Source organism: Ornithodoros turicata, chromosome 7 (assembly GCF_037126465.1).
Source record: "Ornithodoros turicata isolate Travis chromosome 7, ASM3712646v1, whole genome shotgun sequence".
Lineage (NCBI taxonomy): Eukaryota > Metazoa > Arthropoda > Arachnida > Ixodida > Argasidae > Ornithodoros > Ornithodoros turicata.
Genome location: NC_088207.1, coordinates 58,931,597 through 58,943,426, shown reverse-complemented (window position 1 = coordinate 58,943,426; position 11,830 = coordinate 58,931,597). Strand labels below are relative to the sequence as shown.

Here is an 11,830-nt window from a genome sequence, read left to right as displayed (position 1 = left end):
AATAGGTTTTTCCGCTCTGACACATGGTGACTAAACATGCTGTACTTGTTAATCCCCAACCCTTTGTGAAATAATAATAGACGTCAAGTATTAAACATTTTGGCAAATGAATTAAAAAATAAGTAAATGAATTTTTGATGGTTATTCCCGTCGAATGTGAACAAATTTTAACAGTGGATTATTGTTTGTAATCAACTGACCACTGTATAGGAGAAAGAGCAGTTTCAGTTTATTTACTTTTCGCCTATGTGCAAGTGAACCTAAATTTAGTTCTTGCAACAGACATGTAACCGAAGAAGTCCTTCGAAACTTAGACAAGATTATAAGGCAGCAGATCTTTGTACTTTCTCTATTTCTTCGGATATCGTGTATGTGTAGTGATTCGAGGCTGCAGATGCATACTCTAAGGTCGAACTAAGGTTTTACATGCTGTTAATCTAATATCTCTCGTTGTACCATGGCGAAATTTCGTTCTTAGTACCCACAGACTTCGAGTGGCTTTGCACATATGACTATCCCTTTTCAGACCGTTCCCTTTAAATATGTCGCCAGCAATAAGAAGAGTGCCCAGAACAAGGATAGACTGTCGGCTGCTCTCAACCTTGGACAGCTTTTTCAATATGTGTCCTACTGATTGGTAAATGACAAACGCCTGCAACTAACCAGTGGTCTCCCCTCTTCGGCTGCAAAAAGCAAAAAAAAGAAAAAGAAAGAAAAAAGCAGAGGACACTGATTGCCTGCTCCGTATGCTAGAGTCAAAAGTTACAGAAAAAGTGGAGAAGTTACAGAAACAACACAGTGCATGCAGCTTTGAATTCCCTTCGAACAAACGTCTTTCGAACAAACGGCGTCGATCAACCGGCTTTCGATCAAACAGCTTTCGACCAAGCGGCGTTCGATCAAACGCCTTCGATCAAACGGCGACACCGGTCTGTTCACACACTACACCAGTGCACTGTCCAGTTGACTCCGTCGAGAGACTGTTGCAAAAAGCAATAGAAAATCCCAGTGCTGCTTGCGCGTGCATTGCATCCTGCGCGCTTGCTGAGACATTTCGCTTTCGCTGACGTCGGGGCCAATGGACCGGTAGGGGAGAAATCGGAACAATTTGGACGTTTCTTTCGTACTAGTAAACCCCCACAATTCAAAGCGACGCTAAGCACTCTGGGATTTTCTCAACTCGTCTATTAGTGTCCGTGGGTCTCTCGGTACGAGAAAAGACACAGCCTGTCGACCACAAATTATGATCAATCGAACAACCTTGTGTAATCTGGCATCCATCCATCCATCCGGTGATAAGAAGGCAATAGGTCCACAGTTGGAGACACTGCGTGTAGCATTAGTGCACCGATACTGTTATTGATTTCTTCTACGGTGTTCGGAACGATGATAAGAACAAGTTGATGATGAAACAAAATAACGTAGCCCAGCCTTGTCTGAACAGTCCTTATCTACATGACTCCGTTCTTGTTTTTAAACTCCTTATAACGTCCTTCATTGCATCATCCAGGGTAAACAATCGCTTTGAAATGAGTGTACATGGAATGAGAAGACAATCGGCGCAAAGAAGAAAATGTGGGGTGCACAAAAAAAAGAGCGAAAATTCATCGCTTTGTGCAAAAAGTTCGGACTTAAACCAAAGCAAAAAAATAAATAAAGGAAACGCTTTCTTATGATTCTCAGAGTCACTGCGCAAAATATTTCAACTAAATTCGCAGCTAATTTTTTATAATTGAGTTTCACAGCCAGCGCTCTCGCTATAGCACGGTGACGTCACTGTGAATAGTTTCCTGTTCTGCCAAAACAAACAAGTCACCTATTCGAGAGAAAACTTGCTTCGAGAGGAACTTTCGAGGGAAAACTTGCTTTTTACCGCATCTCGAAACAGTCCTCCTCACATTTATCCCGGTGGCACAACCCTTGTGACATCCGCCATTGTGCCATGCTTGGGTCAGGGTGAAACCGATGAAATATTCCACATATGGCATCTACGCGTAACTGACAGTCGAACATATCTCTGTACACAATCTGTCTATGGCCGCGCGGAGTGTCCCATTAGACGGTTTCTAGACGGACATTTACGTTTCAAAACAAGAAGGGTATTAGTGGTCGCGAAGACGTTAGAAAGAACGGTTCAAACTTTACTTATCCTTGCGCGTTCACGATGTTAGACAAAGGTCACCAAGTCCGAGGAGATATGCACAGAACGAACAAACAACAAACTAACAAGTCGAGACCGTTTGTGTCTGTCCTCTTCCCAAGCTCAGGGAAAAGTTACCAACATCTACGCTACATCAGCTTGCTTGCATTTCGCTTCTTCGTTCACAAATGGTTTACTTGATACGAGATTATGTCATATATTAAATCTACCCACATACTTTTGCGGAAGCAATCACACGAAGTAAACAGCGACATGGCCACGTAGATGGTAGTCTGTGCTGCTTCATCTTTTCCTTTCCAGCGGCGTGGTTCCCCCATGAAGTCGGCCCAGGGCGCATATCTCCCCTCTACTACCCACTCTCCACATGTCTGCTTCGCCGTGCTAGCAACGCAATCGAGGGATCTCGAACGTAACTAAATTAGAGTTATAGTTACATTTTAGTGAGGCGCACACAGATGTACGTCAGAAGCGATCGCACTTCTTGAAGCGTTTTCGTTGCGAGGGTTCAAACAATATACACAAAGAAAGGTTCCTTTTTTCGCACTTCTCTTTGTCCGTAAACTCAAACGCTAATTGGACACCCGTAGCAAAGATCTCATGAGATCCATTCCGAGTCGATATTTCTTCCCTTTTTTTAAAAGAAGGGATTCTTAATGAGAAATGCTTCGCCGAACTTTATTCCGATTGAATTTCTCCGGCGCGTGTGTCTAGTCATTCACCTGCAGGATATCTTTGAATATTTAATGTCTTGGCGCAGCGCCCCCGTACTCTTGTTTGGACAGTATTTCTGTTGGCAGTGGATCCCCTGAATAGTTGATTGTCTCCCGCCGTCCAAACTTTGCGTACGGCTGCTGAACAAGCAGACACCCGGAGATTACTTTGGCTTTTCACACACAAACCAAGGTGAGGAGGACAGGAATTATCGCTGGCCGCGATAATTTTCTATCTCAACTTTTATTTTCTCTTTTTTTTTTGGGGGGGGGGGGTGTAATAGCCAAGACATTTCTCTGTTGGGCGTATACAAAAAAAGAAAGCTGATTAAGAAACTGATGGCTGTTCGGTTTGTTTTACGTGCACACCTTCGACACACAGTAACATGGCAAATACGGTTAGATTGTTTACTCTGGCCTTGTTACTCGTGTGTTATATCAGGTCCCAAAATGTGTTACACAAACAGCGTGTTTCACCTGATGTGTTAAAAAATCGTATCGAAAAATCTACTTAGCTGAACATTATAGAGTGAACGCTATTTGTCTAGGGAAGCCGACATCAGAGCGAAGAATTGAAGAAATTGAATTTTCTGAATTGTACAAGTAATCCTTTTTTCCTTCCTTCTCTTTTATTCTTTTTTGACAGAACAGAAGACGCGCGTGGAACTTACCTCCTTCAACCGCGAAATATGTTCCCTGCTATTATACAATGGAAAAAGGAAAACGTCGTTTCGAGGCGCCCAAATTGTCAGCCGGAAAAAAAAGAAAAAAAAAGAGAACAGGCACCTGGCCCTTTGTTTCCGTCTCACTCTCGAATAAAGTTAAAAAATGGGCGGTTTGGATAAAAGACCCCCCTTCTTTCCAGGACTAACACTACTCATCTCATAGCCACAGTTGCTTCGCGGCGCTAACACGGAAAAAAGCTAGCTTTCAAATACAAATGTACAACCATGCTGCCGGTTTCAGCAGATACACGGAAAAGGAAAAGTGTGAGGGAAGGTCCATGGCCTCCTTGCATTGCTGCTTATGCGCATGCGCTGCGGCGCTGATGACCTTGGGTGCGCCGGACAGAGTTATATCCGTGTTCAATAGATGGCGCTGGACACCGAGGCGAACTAGTGACTCTAAGGCGAACTCGTCGGCTCCACTGCAAGGTCGGTTTTGGTCCTCCATGCAACCGCGGAGGTTTGTTTTGGCGCACGCCGAACGTGATTCGCTAAAGAGCCGCTAGGATACGATTTAGCGCTTGGGAAAGACAGCCTTTTTCTTCTGCTGTTACCATTTCCGATGAAGTATAGGGTAAATCCGACATCGCCATTCAATTTCTAAGGGGATATAATAGAGAAATCGATTTTTAAATAGGGTTTATTAACACATTAGGTGAAACATCCTGTATGTGCGTATCATATAACTTATCGGTTTACCATATCGCATTCAAAGTGCAATGCATCACGCATCGCACTCCTGGTCAATTCAGAATGCGCCTTTTTGTCACAACCGCATATTTGTTAATAACTGCAATGATATCTGTTCGTCCGTCTACAAACGTGTCTCTATCAAAGTCTACTTATTTAGGCGAGCAATTGTGTCAACGATGCATCGTTCGTGTCCGATCTTGCAAAAATCTACTTGGATAAACCCTTCAGACTTTAGCTTTTTCCTAGGGGTTTCTTGAGACTCCTGTAGTCTGTTATCGTATCCCAGTACGTTTCTCTTGTACGAATGTGTAACAGCGTTTTGCCAACCGTCGGTTTTCATCACATCTTTGAGGTTGGCCGCAATGAAATCAATCACAGCTGTTTCAAAACACCGTCCAGCTCCATGGTGATGAGCGAGTAAGAGCATGTCCGAGGCGTTGTCCGTTGTTATCTGAGCGAACAGAGATACCTCGCACCTGGTGCGCAAGTCTTCCATTAAATACTTATCGGCCGCAACTAAAAGCCTGTCAGCAACGTTTTCTACGTTTGGAGCGGAACCAGTGTAGATGAAATGCAGAATTTCTCGAAAGACATCAGGACTGATATCGGTGATGACTGTTTTCTTGTCGACGCTGTGCCGTATCATCGCAGCGAACACTGGGGACCTGGCTGCTAGGATAATTTTGTGCGCTTTGAATTCCGTGCCCTTGACGACAAACGTCAAGTCCGATAGGAAAGGATCATCGACGAGTTCCCTGGAATTGAAAAAGGCGCAGTCATGAGAGAGCTGGTATCAGGAAAGCACATATACGTGCATTGCGTTCTAGCGCAAGAAAAAAACTATAGACATGTGACGACTTGGTGGAAGAGTACAAGTAGCTTCCGCGAGGGACGTTAAATGGGATTCCGGCACACGTTAAAGAAGGTGAGCAAGAAGGTCTCGCGACGTCAAGTCCCGAGTTATTCAATTACTCAAAACATGCGACGTCACGAGAAGCGCAAGAAGCGTGAACAACGTGATGGCTGATAGTGCGCACCAGGATACTTTGCGCGGCGGCGTTACGCAATTGATGACGTAGGGTCATTTATCACGACTGCTCAAGTGCGCTGCTACTTCGTGTCACAGCAGCAGTAGCCAGTGCCAACGGCTAATTTTTCATACCGCAGTCAGATGGCACAACTTGTCCGTTCGTGAGTAAAGGCCGTATTCTGTCGCACACCACCAGACAGCTACGGCCAGAAGACCTCTCCCTGTTTGTAAACAAATGACGTCATAGTGTTCGACAGCGCCACCAATTTGGTAGAGTTGAACTACGCTCGAAGGTAGGAGCGAACAAGGTCGCGTCCGAAAGCCACGGTCTTGAGATGATTACGATGGTCTCTGAAAGGGACGTGACCTGCGATCCTACTTTTCTTTCAATAGGAGGCAGCGAACAAGTGCCCTCCCCTTCCGATTTGTTTCGGTTTCAGTCTGTCTACCAACGTCATGATGACGTTTCTAGGGTAGAGGTCTATTGTGATCACGGAGTTGCTTTCTAATTTTGGCCATAAGGACAACACATTTTACTTGCCCGTGCTTTTGGGACAATTATGACGTAAAAGCGCTAAATACAGAACAAGCACAAGACACACGCAACAGCGAGAGCTCTGTAGAGCGCGTGTATTAGCGTTTTAGCGCTTTTACGTCATGAAAGTCTGTCACCAACAAGCCCAAAGGGATATATTAATGAAGTTCTGGGACAAGTTTCCCGTGTAAGTGTCGCTTCGGCTTTTGTCTTCCTTGTTCCCGTTCCTGGTGTATCCCTAGTGACGCCACTGCTCCTAACAGACTGCTTGATGAATTATTCGACTAAAATTAAACGTCACTTCCCTCCTTCTATAAACATCTAATCAAGAGTGAATAGAAGTTGCTGTCTTTCATTTGCAAGACACCGTGTACCGCGACGCCAATACGACACTGCGTTTGACGTACCTTAGATCGCTGGAGAGGCTGTAATGTTCTGTGTAGAACTCTATGCTCTCCGGTAATAGCATGACCTCGGTGTAAATTCTCAACTCCTCGTTGGGCAAAAATCCCGATTCTGGCGCCGTGACATGGTTCAGGAGCAGAAACCTGGGGAACCCGCAGCCGGTGCCTTCTTTGAAGGTGCGCACGCACTCCGAGCACTTCCCAACTTGTCCATCGGATTTCAAAGCTTTAAAAGCGAATGATACAGGAACAGCGCCTACGGTGCCTGCGACGACAGCAGGAACGAGTTATTTACCCAACGTCTTTTTTCATCCATACCTAACGTAGCCTTATGCTCATTATCACAATTTGCGCAAAATATTGCTATCCTTATTCTGACAATCGTTCGCCCTAGTCGACAACACTATATATAGTCTTGCATACTGATGCAAGTTGCAGACGACGGAAATGCTCGACAGTCGTCTGCTAAAAAAGCTCACGGCCGTGAACAATAGATTAGAAGCTTCACAAGGTTGCTGGTTCTTGTTGGTTTGAGCCTTCGTGTTTGTGTTTGTTTACGTGCCCTGCCCATCGCTCAGGCTTGCCTATCATGGAATTTATCCACCAGCTAGCCTGCATTGACGCCATTATGTCAGATTAGAAGCTTCTCCGTTTGTTAGTGGCATAATAAGGCAATCGAAGCCGTAAAGCCAAGCCACTGAAAGTTTCTGCGACTGTTCACAACGTGTTCTTCGTGAGTCTTTCTTTTCATTTCCATCATGTACAAAAAGATATTGCTAAGAATCGGGATTAGAATGTTCCATGCATGCATTCATGAATCCTATGCAAAGGAACCATAACACACTACGCGGCGGGTTATGCTGAATGATTCACGTTCAGCCTCTTCTACGCAGGCGTCGGTGGAGCGTGGACCATGTGGTAGCGTGTCCGGCCTACTGATTCCAAGATTGTAGACATTTTACGTACTTGATGCTTACACATGTGCGCTCTCATTTCGGAGGTCTAGGGGAGCCTATGCAAAATATCGCTACCCATCGCTATCGCCAACAGGGGACGCCATTGGATGTGAGTCCCTCGGCTTTGTCCTATGGCTACGATATGAGCAACTATGGCCCTCACCATTTCCTAAGTGTTTTGCTTTGCTTTGCGTATTTGACAGCAACATAGCGACATTAAGCAGTCACAAACAATAGTGAAAGCACGATCGTACAACTTGGTATCAGAGTCCCATATCGAGTGCATGCTTCGCAAAATGAACGAATAGGTGGTGCTTGCTTTCATTTTGCGTCTATCGAAGCATTGGCCTAAGGATCTCGTTCAGTATGAGTTCATCGTAGATAAACGTACTTTTCACGAGGTCGAGGTAGATGGAGAGGTAATTGCTGCAGTTCCTGTCCTTTCCTTTGGGATAAACGTGCACCTCCCACGTCGTGCAAGGGACAGGTGGTCGTCCACCGAAAGTAGGGCTAACAATAAACTCTCCCTGCTTCTCTGGACGAGATTTAAAGTCTCCAATGACCCAGTAGTTGAAGACGAGACTCGTCTTGTGGCATGTCTCTGACCAGCTGTCAGGGAAAGGCGCGATCATTTCATCTGGATTTTGCTTCTCTGTCATCCTTAGAGGAGCAATGAAATATCATTTAGAATTACTGGAAGCTCTTCTTAATTCATCAAACAGATTAATGGAGCGGCCATGCAGAATATTTTCACTACGCATTTTAGTTTACAAAATCTGCCTGGAGACTCAAGCATGTACGGAGGAAATATAAGTGTAAACCCAGTGATGAAAAAGGTCGGGAATTCGGTTTTTGGAAAAGGCTAAGCAAGATGGGACTACGTGGGTCAGTGTCTATGCGCATGCGCAGATAAGATATTAAAGTGGCTCCGTCCCGATCGACTCTGAAACTATAGCGCCGTTTTACTCCTCGTTCATCACCAACAATAGCCCTGCAAATCCGACACGAAGTGACCTCTTCCTGTTTGTAAACAAATGACGTCATAGTGTTCGACAGCGCCACCAATTTGGTAGAGTTGAACTACGCTCAAAGTTAGGGGGGTAGTTTCATTTTAAATCGAACAACGGGTGAAAGTCGCATTTTTTAATTCGGCCAGAAAAAATATATGTTAAAGGACACCTCAAACGAAGCAAATCGCACCACGTGCGACACTCGTGCGTGGAGTAGTTTCCGCGTGGGTGAGGAGGAAAGTCTGAGGCTGCTTGAGGGCGCTTTCTTCTGGACCGACTTTGACGGGATTTAGCACCGCTGATTTTATGCCTAGGAACTGGAGGTTTTTTGTGATTATCGGCTGTACCATAGACACTGTTGACAGCCACCCACAGAACTCTGAGGGTCACAGATTTTCTGTTAAAAAATTACAAACTTGGCGTAAACGTTCAAAAAGGCGAAACTTTGTTACCAATTTGCTTCGTGATAGAACGTCTGAAGACTCGAGCTTAGTGCCATTCGATATGATGTTGAAAGAACTTTCGTGCTGTGTAGAGTTCATTTTTCTCGGCCCAGTGGTTTCTGTGTTATTAGCTTGAGAATCGCACATGGTAGGCAAAAATTGCCCATGTTGCATCTCAATTTTCTCAAAAATGCCATCTTCGATTTCCTCGATTATTTTTGAAAAGGTGGCGTCATGTCCCTACTTTAGACGCCAAGTGAGACAATTTTTTATTTTTACCTGAGAGACGCGCAGCGACTTTTTTTTTTTTTTTTTTTGTCAGGCAGGGTCCACGAGGCTGCGGCCTTGCGCGCCCCATCCACGAGCACGCGACCTTCAACCTCTTCTTTGCTACAGGTCTCCCGCTGACGGAGAAACACTGCGTGAGCTTCTTGTAGTGTCCCACAGAGCATCACTTTACGTTTACCCAATGGTCTCCCAGTTCCGTGAGGCTCATTCAAACCGTGGGAGACGCCCTTGACGAGGAGCCCCAGTCCGACGAACATGCCGACAAAGCAGTGAGAAGAAACGAAGCGCTTCGTAAAGATCTTTATCCACTGGTAACATCGTCGATTTTGTTTCAGGTTGTCCCCCAGGCAGTGTGAAAGTCACATCCTTTTCATTGGTAAAAGAACGTTGTGGAAGTTTCGAAAAACGTATAATGTGCACATTGCGAGGGCTGTACGACGAAATAAATCTTTTAAAATAAAACATTAAAAAATCCACGCTTAAAATTCCACCCTCCAAAATCCATTTTCTGAAGTAAACCGCTAAAAAATACACGTCCTCAAAATAAACGCTGTTAAAATAAATCATGGTTAGGCTTAGGAAGGTAATGGTAATGGTAAGGAAGGTAGGAAGGAATCACATGCAGACAGACAACCTACTTCCGGCGTAGCGAAATCCTCGTTCACAGTTCTAGCCCTGGCTAGCCCCAAGAGCGAAGAGTGCACTATTTTCCGCGGCGGACGTAGAGCAGCCTACTGTCCACCAATCAGGGACGATGGATTTTAAAAGATTTCGAAGGGTTTATTCTTCAAAGTTTATTTCGACAGCGTGGATTTTCTCATGATTTATATTGAAGAGTTTATTTTGCAAGTTTGATCTTTAAGAGATTTATTGTTGAACGTTTTATTTTTACATATTTATTTCGCGTTATCCCCGCCAAAAGCGCGCCGCTATTGACGGTTTCCCTTCTTCTGACTTGATGGGGAAACAATCCCCGGTCTCTTTTGCCTTATAAAAATCGCAACACAGCTTGGCCGTTTTGACACAGCACATACCATGTGCGTGAGAACACGCTACTTTGGAAAACTTGGCACTATCGCCACAAGTGGCGTTGACTGCCGTAATCAGGAGCGCCCTCTGGCCCAGCCCAACAACCCTATAGTGCTAGATCCCGTAAAAGTCGGTCCAGAAGGAAGCGCGCTCAAGCAGCCTCAGACTTTCCTCCTCTCCCACGCGGAAACTACTCCATACACGAGCGTCGCACGTCGTTTGAGCTGTCCTCTAACATATATTTTTTTCTGGGCGAATTAAAAAATACGACTTTCACACGTTTAAAATGAAACTACCCAGGGGCGAACAAGGTCGCGCCCGAAAGCGACGGTTTTGAGGGGATTACGATGATCTCTGAAAGGGACGCGACCTTCGGTCCTACTTTTATTTCAATAGGCGAACAAGTGCCCATTCCTGGAACGCAGCCCTCCCCTTCCGATTTGTTTCGTTTTCAGTCTGTCTACCAACGTCATGATGACGTTTCTCCGGTAGAGATCTGTTAGTGGAGCAGTTTCTGTGCAATTTGTTGTAATACATAGCAAGTGCAGACGCCGGACGTTGAGAGTATGCCGAGTTGCTCTTTCTGGAAATAGGAGAAAACGTCACACGGACAAGTCCAATCAGGGAGATCCCTTTGGCGAACAGCGTGACGTCACGGGCGTCTGCAAGTCGCAGAGAGCCTGTGATCATGTCATGGAACGTCATTGCTGGGTTAGCGTCGAACGTGTTCGAACAGCCAGGAACGTAACACCGCGTTCAGAACACACACTCATAAGCGAAAGTCTGTGTATTTACCGAGGACGTTTCACTTAGTATCCCGAAGTACGCGAGCTGGAGACAATCGCCTGCGCTGCGCACAAATTTGTATACTTGGCCTACGTCATCTCGATGTTGCTATCACTGGAGCTTCCTTAGCTTCAGAAACGGTGCGAAACTCTTATTTAGTATCCAAGTTGTTTCCGGAAGAGAAATTTGGCCAATTAGACTGCGAAGCTGCGCCCAAGCATTACCGTCTCATAGACACGTTTCCGGATACGATAGTCCCTTCAAGAGCCCTTGTTTCAATGCACACGGTTGTGAGTGAACGTTTAGATGCGGGCTTAGTGAATTGCGTTCAATAAAAGTCCTTCCACGTTTGCATCTCTCTTACTGCTATCTGGCATGACGTTGAAGCTAAGCGATAGCGAGTATCGCACCCGCGTCTCTTGCTCAAAATTCACTCGTTTGGACATCACACTCAGGATTCAGAAAGCCACTCTAGCGACAGTCAAGTCATAAGCGTGCGTGCTGGAAGTTCATTGGTTTGCTCATGCCTGTGGCAGGGCACGAAACCCCCTTCTGTTACTCAAAGGGGACATTGATCTCGCACCAACATATTCCAGGGTCTGGTCCACGAATGGACACGGTCAGTACAATGAGAAGTGGGAAATCCAGTGATCCAGTGAAGGCCTTTGGTCGGGAGCTACCGCCACTTGGAACAGAGACTGGCACTTGCCCACTGCAAGAACAGTCCCGGTTCGAAATGGTGGCGGTTCAGGGGTCAACACAATACTTGATGTAACGAATCGCGGATTTTGTGTCGAAAAAAAAAAACTACCAAAGAGTGGACTCACCTTGCAGCACAGCAGCACCACTGCTGTCCTTCTTCTGCTTCTTCTTCTTCGTCCGTGGCCCTTTGGACGACGCTCTTCACTTGATCCTCCTCATCTTCTTCTTCTTCTTCTTCGTCGCACCTGGGGCCCATGCAAGCTTCTTTCTCCTCACTATAGTTTAGATGGCGTCAGAGAAGGCGTGTTTCACTGCTAGATCCGGATGGGATTCTCCCGTTGCACTGGTCGTTTGAGAT

At 45.6% G+C, this 11,830-nt stretch overlaps 1 protein-coding gene across 2 annotated transcripts; it reads right to left on the bottom strand.

Moving 5' to 3' along the window:
• Positions 1 to 4,220: 4,220 nt before the first annotated feature.
• LOC135401750 (speckle-type POZ protein B-like) lies at positions 4,221 to 11,753 on the bottom strand. Of its 2 annotated transcripts, none has more exons than XM_064634317.1 (4): positions 11,598 to 11,753; positions 7,606 to 7,874; positions 6,262 to 6,514; positions 4,221 to 5,044 (listed from the first exon to the last, which is right to left on the bottom strand). In XM_064634317.1, the coding sequence occupies exons 1-4, from the start codon at positions 11,726 to 11,728 to the stop codon at positions 4,435 to 4,437; spliced, it is 1,263 nt and encodes a 420-aa protein (XP_064490387.1). In that variant the 5' UTR covers positions 11,729 to 11,753; the 3' UTR covers positions 4,221 to 4,434. The 2 variants fall into 2 exon arrangements, with proteins under 2 accessions (XP_064490387.1, XP_064490386.1); XM_064634316.1 differs by having other exon boundaries at positions 6,262 to 6,523; positions 11,598 to 11,752.
• Positions 11,754 to 11,830: the final 77 nt, after the last annotated feature.

Coding starts and splice junctions, on each gene's coding strand:
- LOC135401750 (XM_064634316.1), bottom strand. CDS start 11,728: ATGGGCCCCAGGTGCGACGAAGAAGAAGAAGAAGAAGATGAGGAGGAT. Junction 6,524..7,605: donor CTACCTCGACCTCGTGAAAA/GTACGTTTATCT, acceptor CTGTCGTCGCAG/GCACCGTAGGCGCTGTTCCT. Junction 5,045..6,261: donor AGCCTCTCCAGCGATCTAAG/GTACGTCAAACG, acceptor TTTCAATTCCAG/GGAACTCGTCGATGATCCTT.